Here is an 11289-nt window from a genome sequence, read left to right as displayed (position 1 = left end):
AATGTGTTCTCATTTAACCTGAATGTCTTTATAAGCACAACACAGGCCAGGAACCTGTTTCATCGCTAACCATACTCTCTGCCTACAAAATGAACCTAAATTATAAACCTTTTTATGACAACCAGATGTAGAAAATAACGTCACAAAAGGTGTTCAAGATTTGAGTGATTTTAACTGCCTTTTTTTGTCATGTAGCTTACTGCTATTACGAGACTGCCACTACTGACCAACCCACCACAGGTATGAAAACCTCTCAACAACCTGGAATATAAACCATGTCATCATTATTCTGCTAATAGCAAAGATAACTGATATGTCCTCTTGATCTCCTGTGTCTCTCAGATCAGCCCTCATGTCGTTACAACTGCGGCAGGCACATGGGAAGCTGCTCCTGCTCCAGCTCCTGTCAATACTATGGGAACTGTTGCAATGACTACTACTGTGAGTAACACCTCATAATACAGTCATAAAGTAATCACTGAAGTTTCCATGTCATGGGGTTTTAAGTATCACCTTGATTCCTGTGTTTAATTCTTTTTTTACGTCCCTGACATTTTTCCAGATTATCCTCAACATGTCCAACAGTTTCCTGCAGCTCTGTAATTGATGGCACAAATGTGTTCTCATTTAACCTGAATGTCTTTATAAGCACAACACATGCCAGGAACCTGTTTCATCGCTAACCATACTCTCTGCCTACAAAATGAACCTAAATTATAAACCTTTTTATGACAGCCAGATGTAGAAAATAACGTCACAAAAGGTGTTCAAGATTTGAGTGATTTTAACTGCCTTTTTTTGTCATGTAGCTTACTGCTATTACGAGACTGCCACTACTGACCAACCCACCACAGGTATGAAAACCTCTCAACAACCTGGAATATAAACCATGTCATCATTATTCTGCTAATAGCAAAGATAACTGATATGTCCTCTTGATCTCCTGTGTCTCTCAGATCAGCCCTCATGTCGTTACAACTGCGGCAGGCACATGGGAAGCTGCTCCTGCTCCAGCTCCTGTCAATACTATGGGAACTGTTGTAATGACTACTACTGTGAGTAACACCTCGTAATACAGTCATAAAGTAATCATTGAAGTTTTCATGTCATGGGGTTTTAAATATCACCTTGATTCCTGTGTTTAATTCTTTTTTTACGTCCCTGACATTTTTCCAGATTATCCTCAACATGTCCAACAGTTTCCTGCAGCTCTGTAATTGATGGCACAAATGTGTTCTCATTTAACCTGAATGTCTTTATAAGCACAACACAGGCCAGGAGCCTGTTTCATCGCTAACCATACTCTCTGCCTACAAAATGAACCTAAATTATAAACCTTTTTATGACAGCCAGATGTAGAAAATAACACGTTACAAAAGGTGTTCAAGATTTGAGTGATTTTAACTGCCTTTTTTTGTCATGTAGCTTACTGCTATTACGAGACTACCACTACTGACCAACCCACCACAGGTACGAAAACCTCTCAACAACCTGGAATATAAACCATGTCATCATTATTCTGCTAATAGCAAAGATAACTGATATGTCCTCTTGATCTCCTGTGTCTCTCAGATCAGCCCTCATGTCGTTACAACTGCGGCAGGCACATGGGAAGCTGCTCCTGCTCCAGCTCCTGTCAATACTATGGGAACTGTTGCAATGACTACTACTGTGAGTAACACCTCATAATACAGTCATAAAGTAATCATTGAAGTTTCCATGTCATGGGGTTTTAAGTATCACCTTGATTCCTGTGTTTAATTCTTTTTTTACGTCCCTGACATTTTTCCAGATTATCCTCAACATGTCCAACAGTTTCCTGCAGCTCTGTAATTGATGGCACAAATGTGTTCTCATTTAACCTGAATGTCTTTATAAGCACAACACAGGCCAGGAACCTGTTTCATCGCTAACCATACTCTCTGCCTACAAAATGAACCTAAATTATAAACCTTTTTATGACAGCCAGATGTAGAAAATAACGTCACAAAAGGTGTTCAAGATTTGAGTGATTTTAACTGCCTTTTTTTGTCATGTAGCTTACTGCTATTACACCACTTACGCTCCTGACCAACCCACCACAGGTATGAAAACCTCTCAACAACCTGGAATATAAACCATGTCATCATTATTCTGCTAATAGCAAAGATAACTGAAATGTCCTCTTGCTCTCCTGTGTCTCTCAGATCAGCCCTCATGTCGTTACAACTGTGGCGGGCACATGGGAAGCTGCTCCTGCTCCAGCTCCTGTCAATACTATGGGAACTGTTGTAAAGACTACTACCGTGAGTAACACCTCAAAGCTCAGCAGAAAGCTGCTGCACACTACGTTCACAATTCGCGTCATGCTGAAAGTTGTAGAAATGGCTGTGCACAGCCCCCATAATTCTGACATTATAAAGGATGTTTCTGAAGCTATTCCACAAGTATATTTGAACTTTTACATCCCTGCTAATAATGGCCCTGACTCCTCTAAAAATGTCCAACGATTGCCCGCAACTCTGTTATTGACAGAACAAAGTTTTTGTCATTTAGTCTGTATGTCTTTTGAAAGTACCTAACAGGCCAGGAACCTGTTTCATTGCTGACAATAAGCTCTACCTACAAAATATATCTACAATATAAGGCTTTTTTTTATCACAGCTAGATGTAGAAAATATCACACTTAAGCATAAATATGTAATCTCTTTGACAATTGAGTCAACTGCGGGAAGACTGGATGGAAAATGTTGATGGAAAGATGTAAAAGATTTTAACCGTCTTTCTTTGTCATGTAGACTACTGCAATTACAACACGGCCGAACCCACCACAGGTATGAAAACCTCTCGACAACCTGGAATATATGGGAGTAAACCAGACCATCATTACTCTGCTAATAGGAAAGATAGCTGAAATGTCCTCTTGCTCTCCTGTGTCTCTCAGCTCAGCCCTCATGTCGCTACAACTGCGGCAGGCACATGGGAAGCTGCTCCTGCTCCAGCTCCTGTCAATACAATGGAAACTGTTGTTATGACTACTACTGTGAGTATCATGCACCATGAAAAGCTCAGCAAACTAAAAAAAAAAGCAAAGTAATACTGAAACTCATGGTTTGTATTTTTTTCAAACAGCCTACTGCTATTACACAACTGATATGCCAGGCACAGGTAGGATCCCAAATGTGCAAAATGAGCCCGCTGCATATATATTTCACTTCAATGACTCTCACGTTTTTTGACCACCCTTTAGCAATGCCCTGCGGAGGCTCTCTTTATGGCGCTGGCAACTTATCCAGCCCGAACCACCCAAACCACTATCATGATAACGCCTACTGCGTCTGGCATCTCAGAGCTGCGTCCGACCAGAGGGTCTTCCTGTCATTCACATACCTGCAGTGAGTGAAGAATAAACAGCTTTCTGGAGATTATCAGTATAAATGAGACATATAGAAATATAATATGTGAATATAATCATGTTCTGAATTCATTATCATGAATCATTTTTTTTAGATTGGAGAACTGCTGCTCCTGTGACTACATTTCAATCTATGACGGGCCGTCTCTCGGATCACAATTACTGGGGAAAGTGTGCCACAACAATGGGAGTACTTTCCACTCCTCCTCCAACTACATGACTGTGCTCTTCAGGACTGATGGTTCTGTGGTCGGCCGAGGGTTCAATGCTAATTTCTTAAGCTCTCTTCCCCCGAGCTCAGGTAGGTGCATAATCAGGATAAGAAATCTGGATATTTCTGTCTTTCCTTCTTTGATTAAGGCCATTCTCCTTTTTGAATCGGTCTCTTTTGATTACTTAAGAGCAAAACAATCACCACATCCTTAAATCATCCAGAATACTATAAGATGTTATTACCGTAACCCTCCTCTTCTGTCAGGTGGCCAATCGAAGCAGCCAAAATTAAGAAAATGTCCACCGGACAGTGCAGTTAATGCAAATGTCAAACTGCTAACATGCTCACAATGGCAATGTTTTGCAGGTTTTGTTCACCATCTCAGTTTAGCACAGCACACATTTTAAATGTTTGTGGTCATAAACAACAGTATTGGGTTAAAAATGACCTGTTCATGCCCTTGTATGAAATCTAAAAGAATCACCAATGCTTCAATGTATCTTGATGGTAACATGAATTTCTGTACCAAATTGTTTGTGCAATCTGTCCGATAGTTTTTATTCAAAACCACAAATCTCAACCTGATAGTGGAGCTACAGGACGATTGGGTGATCCCATAGGTCTTTCGGCTCCATCCCCTGGGGATGTACATGTCTATACAGATTGTCATGGCAACGCTTTGAATAGGTGTTCAAATATTTCAGTCTTGACAAAAGCTGCAAGGAATAATTGATTTGTTGATTATCTGATCATCTTTGGCTTGAAGACAAAAAAATTGGAGGTTGTCATTTTGGGCTTTCGGGACACTACTCAACATATTTCACCAGTTTTTGGATATTCTAAAAACCAAATTTGATTCAATCTATTTATTGAGAAAATAAACAAAAATAGAAATAATTAATTTTAGCTCTTGTCTGGATCAAAATGCTGAATAGCCCAGCCAACCAACTGTCCATCCCTAGAATGGCTTACAACACGAAACATCCTGTCATTTTACACCTCTGTCATGAAAGTAATCCAAGTGGTTGAAATGTATTCTGTCAGGTCAAGTGAGCTGTTCCTCAGAAAACATGACCATTGTGATTAAGAGGTCTTACCTGAGCTCTCTCGGCTACGACGGTTACAGTCTGTACCTGAATGACCCCCACTGCAGACCCCGGATTGACAGATATCAGGTGGTCTTCAGTTACCCCATTGACACTTGTGGCAACGTTCAAAAGGTAGACACCATCACCTTCAGACAAACATTCATAACATGCAGTCTTTCTTTACAATTCTCCCACAAGTGTCAGTGAATTTAGGTGTGTCTGCCTTTTTACCTGGACAGTTTGACAATGGCACAGATGTGTACACCAACACTCTCCGTGCGTACACCACCAGCAGCGGAGAGATCACGCGCCAGTCGAACTTTAAGCTGAACGTGGTATGCCGAATGCAGCAGGACTCGGTGGCCCAGATAATGTACCTTGTCGATCATCATGATAACAGCAGCCTCATGGGCACAGGCAGATTCAACACCAGCATGGATTTCTACACATCCAGAAATTTCTACTATAAGGTATGATCGAACAGTAAATCCTTATAAACTCTTAGACATCATGCTGACATTTTCTTTACCCTCTCAGGTGACAGAGGTTCCATACCACGTGACACTCAACCAGAACTTGTATGTCCAAGTGGACCTGAAGGGCCATGAAGGCAACCTGGTTATCTTTCTTGACACCTGCGTGACCTCTCCATCACCCGATGATTTCCAGACCAGAGCTTACTACCTGGTCCGCAACGGGTAAGATGAGACAAACAGCAAAGCAAAGATTTATAACCTGCACTTGGATGCATTGCTGATTTTAAAATCAAGAGGTGAAGTATAATTTTGAGTTACTTAAGTTACTTTAGTATTCTAGTAGTCTTACAGCTAAAGCACTTGGGTCCTCTTTTTTATGTTTCAGCTGTCTTTGAGCTTTTAGGAGCTCCACAAAAGTGGATTTTTCCAGCGTACATTTAAATAACAACACAAAATTATGTAATATTTCATTTAAAAAAATTAAAATAAATAAATTAAATTAAATACAATATTGTATATATTTATCCCACAACACATCAGATTTATATTCGGTGATCCTCACGTCACATTTTACTCAACTAGCAAAAAGTACTTAAAAATAGCTGCACCTCCACCTCCACCTGTTCAGTCGGAGTAACCATAGCATTGATGCATCATTTATAACAATAATAAAGTTGTCTTTGATGATAAGTAAGGCAAGGGCCGTATTTTCTGCAAAACCAGTACTTTTGATACTTTGTATTTTCTGTTGATGCTGCTTTTTTACTCACTAAAGTGGAATTTTTAAGGTAGTGTGAATAACTTTTGGCTTGTGTCGATTTTGGTGCGTTTTAAACAAAATAAAATCTCACCCTGCTTTCTTTAACGTATGTATCACTCACTTTAAATGTTGTGCTCTGGAAAATGTAAACAAAGGCAGCCTGCAGTTATTCGCTTCGTCTGACACCTACCTACCAACAACAGTTTCAGGCATTAAAAATATCTTCATAGAAATAATCCATCTTGTCGCTGATGGTCTGGTTTGCTTTTGTAGGTCAGATAGAGTCATGACAAGTAATTTCAGTCTGACAGGAGCTTTAACTTGTAATGGAGTATTTCTACATTGTGGTATTTGTAGTTTTACTCAAATTACAGATGTGAATACTTCATTCTACCATTGCTAAACACTAAAAGAAATCAAAGTACTTGTTGGAAACAGGACCTTTCTCTTCTGTTACCCTTACATATCCCTAGTATTCTCCAGTAACACTGTGTCCATCTTCCTTAAGATGTTCTCTGGACAGCACCTACCAGGCCATTGTCAGTGGCTCCCGAGCCTATGCCCGATTCACCTTCAAGGCCTTCATGTTCCTGCGAGCCCAAGAGTCTGTGTACATCCAGTGCAAAGTGCTGGTATGCCAAGCCTCCGACTACAATTCCCGCTGCCGCCGTGGTTGCATTAGACGTACGGTCAGAGACTTGAAATCGGAACAGGATAGCAAAACTCTGGTCCTGGGTCCCATCCAGCTCAAAGGTCTGTCGCCATTTGTTCCTGGTTTTGTTAACAATAGTGGAGTAAACTTAAGAATAATACTAGGTTAGTCCTTGTGATCTCATGATCTCACAATAAAAGACATCTCACTGTTTCTGTTTGCCAGGCCCCGAGAATAAAGAAGAAGAGACTCATGAGCAGGAGGACAAGGCTTAACTTCAAACTGCAATGAGCAGCTTCAATCAACTTCCTATCTGTTCATCCTGACACTGAATTATACTCACCATTTCTTTTCTCTTTATCACACTATCTGATTAAAAGCATCATCAAAAGCCAGTCTGTGTTTTTGTGCGTTTCATTTGGTCATGCTCACATCAAACATACACATCAGACAACAATAATATCAGTGGTAACGTCCTCTGTTCTTGAATACACACAAGGTTGAGAAAAGGGAAACAAAAGACAAACACAGTTCAGTTAGAAAACACTTTACTTATAAATTAGTTTGATTAATCCATGTCACAATAAAATGATTTGCCATCCCGGAGGGAGAGCGTGTGATCGCCCACTGACCTCAACATTCACCGTTACCTATGAACCTACACACTGACAGAACAGAAGGCTGTCATTACTGAATGCCTGTATTACTGGTAAGCATGGTGACAAAGAGGTGGTCCTAAAAACAGTAACTATGTTCTCCACGCATGTTGCTAAGCAACAGACAACAGTATCCAATACAAAGAACAATCTTGCTAAAGTAGCAGTCTTACTGCGACATGTTTTGCTTTTTTGACACCGAACATCTATCCAACCACTCAGAATACAATACTCAGTAATAAATATTCAGAAAGGGATCCGTATGATTAATGGGGGACTCTCAGTGAGTGCTATCACAAAGGCTAAAACATGGTATCCCTCTGTGCTACGTGGCAATTCTGAAAAAGTGTTCATATGAGACACAAGACTTGGTGATTCTGTCCTAAACATGGACATACCGGATAACAAAGTGACTTCTTACAATATCCAAAGATCTGAGTGTGAAATTATGTAATTAAATGGGTAAAAAAAACAAGTGAAATGATGAAGAAGGGCACTGTGTAGAGGGACTTCAAAAACACAACTCCTACAAAATCTAGTTTCACAACTTGATTGGCTGACCAAAAAAACCCCACTGATACAAAGCTTGGCCAGGCTTTACTGTAGATGCCCTCCATTTACTTTTGATCCCAACGTTTCTTAGCAGCATTCATGGAACAAAGTTTTGGCAAAAGAAATCATGGCTACCATAGAGAACTACAATGGCCAAACTCTTTGACTAAGGCTCTGGGCCCTTCTATTTCAGCAAGAAGAGGAAACTGTAATAATATCTATTAAACTTCAAAATAACAGTCCTCTCTGTCTCGGCCACACGAGAAAGTGACCATGTCAGGCACTGCAAAGAAAGAGTAGTAATGCACCAAGCACTGAAATAATTTCAACAAGGCTAAAGTAAGATCACTCTAGGTCAACAGTTTAAATCCTGTGTTAGTGTCAGCAGAGCAATCTTTAGATATAACTCCAGGAGTGTTGAGAATTTATTTGGCTGGCCCAACCAGAGTTGGCGTCTGTAACATCTTGTATTTTTCAAGGAACATGCTGTTGAGATTTAGAGCCTATTGGCTGTGCAAGTAGCCCCTCCAACCTTAACTCTCTTGCGAGGTAAACCCATCCAGACTTTGGATATGTATATGTATGGTTTCCTCAAAGTGTGTATTCCTCACTTAGTAGAGTTCTGTCCCTTATAATATTGTTATTGACAGTTGTTTTTTCTGATTTATGACAGCATATAATGAACCTAATCAGCCACCACAAATAAATTCTCAACCTGTTGAAAACACTGATCACCTCTTTATAATACACTTGAATGGGCACCATACAAAAGGAAACCCTCTGAATGTTGCCATTTTCTTGTATGAATACAACTTTTAAAGGCTAGGCTACATCAAGGCCAAGTAAAAGACCAATAAATAAAATTACTATGAAATTAAGAAAACAAGCTGTCCATTATTTTAAAGTTCTCCACATTCATCCTTCACTTGTGCTGCCCGCGGGCAAAGTGGCAAGCAAAGTCATACTTGCTTTTGCACTTGTGGCCGCAGATGTTGCACTGGAATGGGTTCTCGTAGCCATGGCAGCCCATGTGGATGGTGTAGAGAATGTTGTCAGGAAAGTAGATATCACAGTGCTGGCAGTGATGCAGCATATGGGGGTCCTGAAGTGGGGCAGACAGGGCTGGGGCTGGTGTACTTGGTTGGCTGTTGGAGATGCTAGGGGTACTCGTGTGCCCGCTGTGCTCGCTGCAGGGTCCCCCTCCAGGGCTGCAATTGCTGTGGGGAGGAGCCCGGGGCTCTGGGGTGATTGGGGAAGAGGAGGAGGCATGGGCTAGGCTGGCTGGGATAGCCACAGGAGCTGTGGCAGGGTGGGGCTGCTGGATAAGGAAGGGCTTCTCATCCACAATAGACTCTGCTCCTGGAGACATGGGAGGCTGAGTCTGGGCCTGGGACTCTGAGGGGAGGCTGGCCAACTGGCCTGCAAGAGTGGACAGCTGGTTCAGGGGGTTATCCATAACCATATCGTGGTGATGGTGGTTTTGATTTGTGGAGTGCCCGTCCTCAACTGCTCGACTCTGATTATCATATGTCTCTTGACGCAAGTGAGGCAGTTCGTGGGAGAAGTCGTTCACATTGTCCGCCTTGTGCACCACCATAGAAGGTGGGCTGAAGTTAATGAGGAGTCGGCGGCCATAGCCCAGTGAGCTGGCTTTCTTCTGTAGAACACTCAGCATCTTCTTGTGGGAAAGAGAGCGAGCGCCTTTCATTGGCAGGAGTTTGTGGCGTCGACGGCGATGGTGCGACAAGTTGCTACGATCACTGCAGCGGAAGGAGCACAGCTCACACTTGTACGGCTTCTCGCCTGTGTGGGATCGCATGTGGGCTTCCAGGTGGCGCTCGTAGGCAGAAGCAAATGGGCAGAGGTGGCAGCGGTGAGGTTTCTCTCCTGTTTATTTGAGGAAAAAGGATTTAATAACAACACCAGATAAATGTTATGTTTTCTGCTTAAATGTAACCATTAGTACTGACCTGTGTGAATTCGAATGTGCTCAATGAGTCTCGCTGTGCCTCTGGTGGCATAGTTGCAGTAACGGCACTTGAGCTTGCCATCATAGGTCCTCTCAAATCCATCCACCAGGATCCCTGTGCTGTCCTCCAGTGACATGTCCACTGAGGGGTGATCCAGTCCATTCTGACTGCAGTCTGCATACATGAACATTAGCAGGAAACATAATTTATATGCAAAACATATTAAAGCAAATCAGTGATATAATTTTCATGAAGACTGTAGCCACTTTTCATGTATTTCAACAGCTAACATTGCAGTTCATTTCTAAATAACATTACATTACATACTTTTGCAGTTAATGGTTATTGGTGAATCTGCCAGATGTATGCCTGAATATGAACTGTGTCAAATTGCACTTACTCAAGACGCCTAAATACTGCTGATTTTACATTGACGGTTGGTAAAATGTAAATTACACATTGCTAGTTACCTGGTGGAAGCTCGTCCGCCTCCTTCACACCGCTAACAGAGCCTGATATCATGTTGACATGTTGAGTCTGCTGGCTCAGATACTCTTGGAAATCTTTCACAAAGTCCAGCGTGTCCGGCTTTTCCTCACCCATTGACATTAAGTGCTGCAAATGATCAACCGAGAACAATAACTGAATAGCAAATATGAATTGGCATGAGGTCAGGAAATTTACTACATTGCTAAAATATCACAAAAACACAGAATGCAACCAATCAGATTGTGCAAAGTCACTTTCGTCAACGTTAGCTAGCTGATTTTCACAGATGCACACCAACCTGTTCGAAGATAAATTTCAGATAATGTGACTAGTTTTCTGTTTGTTTGCTTGGAAAAGCCGTTTTGTTGCTATCCAGACACAAAGACAGGATAATCCTTGAAATCTCTGATTGACAAGCAGGAAATCGGCGCGATCCAATGTCTGGTGGGTCGCTCCTACAAACCGCTCCGCATCATCGTCATGTTGTTACCAAAGCTACGTACGCTATGTTAGCCACACAGCTAACGTTAGCTTATCTTTGAGAAAGCATCTTTTTCAACAGAATCGCCGGTATCTGCTCGTCACGGTCTTTATTTACATCGTTTGTACGTGTTTGAGTAAATCCCGAACAATGCTAATAATTCGAACTTTCACTTTCCATCCGTTCACTTGCTACAGATATAAAAAGCCAGCCTGGTAAATCAAAACAATAAACCAGTCCGAGGGGTGAAAGTTCATAAAGTGTGCACCACTGATAGCCGTCCCGCCACAAGCTCAGTGTTCCCGCGCGGAGAAAGGTTCCTACCCCAAAAACTGGTAAGAAAACAAAGTTGTACCCACAAAGTATGAAATCCGAAATCAACAAAACACATTTCTCAACATTTGCAAAGTACAATATGAATCGGCAAAGCGCCTGCTTGCCATTTTAAAGTCTGTAAGGCCCAACATGATCTATTTTGATAGCCGACAAGGCCTAGGAATGTGCTACAGATGATTGGGTAAGATACAGTTTGTCATAAATAATGTATTATTTAAAAA

General features: G+C 41.5%; 1 protein-coding gene across 1 annotated transcript; it reads right to left on the bottom strand.

Moving 5' to 3' along the window:
* Positions 1-7140: 7140 nt before the first annotated feature.
* On the bottom strand, positions 7141-10629 carry ikzf5 (IKAROS family zinc finger 5). The gene is made up of 4 exons (XM_069658874.1): positions 10550-10629; positions 10233-10377; positions 9763-9936; positions 7141-9679 (listed from the first exon to the last, which is right to left on the bottom strand). The coding sequence occupies exons 2-4, from the start codon at positions 10369-10371 to the stop codon at positions 8715-8717; spliced, it is 1278 nt and encodes a 425-aa protein (XP_069514975.1). The 5' UTR covers positions 10372-10377; positions 10550-10629; the 3' UTR covers positions 7141-8714.
* Between the last annotated feature and the right edge of the window lie 660 nt (positions 10630-11289).

This window comes from Semicossyphus pulcher, unplaced genomic scaffold (genome assembly GCF_022749685.1).
Source record: "Semicossyphus pulcher isolate SPU_LCO1_2020_fin unplaced genomic scaffold, fSemPul1.0.p SCAF_12, whole genome shotgun sequence".
NCBI classification, from domain to species: Eukaryota; Metazoa; Chordata; class Actinopteri; order Labriformes; family Labridae; genus Semicossyphus; species Semicossyphus pulcher.
The sequence above is the reverse complement of the archived record's forward strand: the minus strand, read 5'-3'. Positions and strand labels throughout refer to the sequence as shown.

Excerpts from the sequence above, each read along its gene's own strand:
- ikzf5 (XM_069658874.1), bottom strand. The coding sequence starts at position 10,371 with ATGTCAATGGGTGAGGAAAAGCCGGACACGCTGGACTTTGTGAAAGAT. Across the intron at positions 9,937-10,232 it reads GGCGGACGAGCTTCCACCAG|ACTGCAGTCAGAATGGACTG; the intron begins GTAACTAGCAAT and ends TCATGTATGCAG. Across the intron at positions 9,680-9,762 it reads GCACATTCGAATTCACACAG|GAGAGAAACCTCACCGCTGC; the intron begins GTCAGTACTAAT and ends TCAAATAAACAG.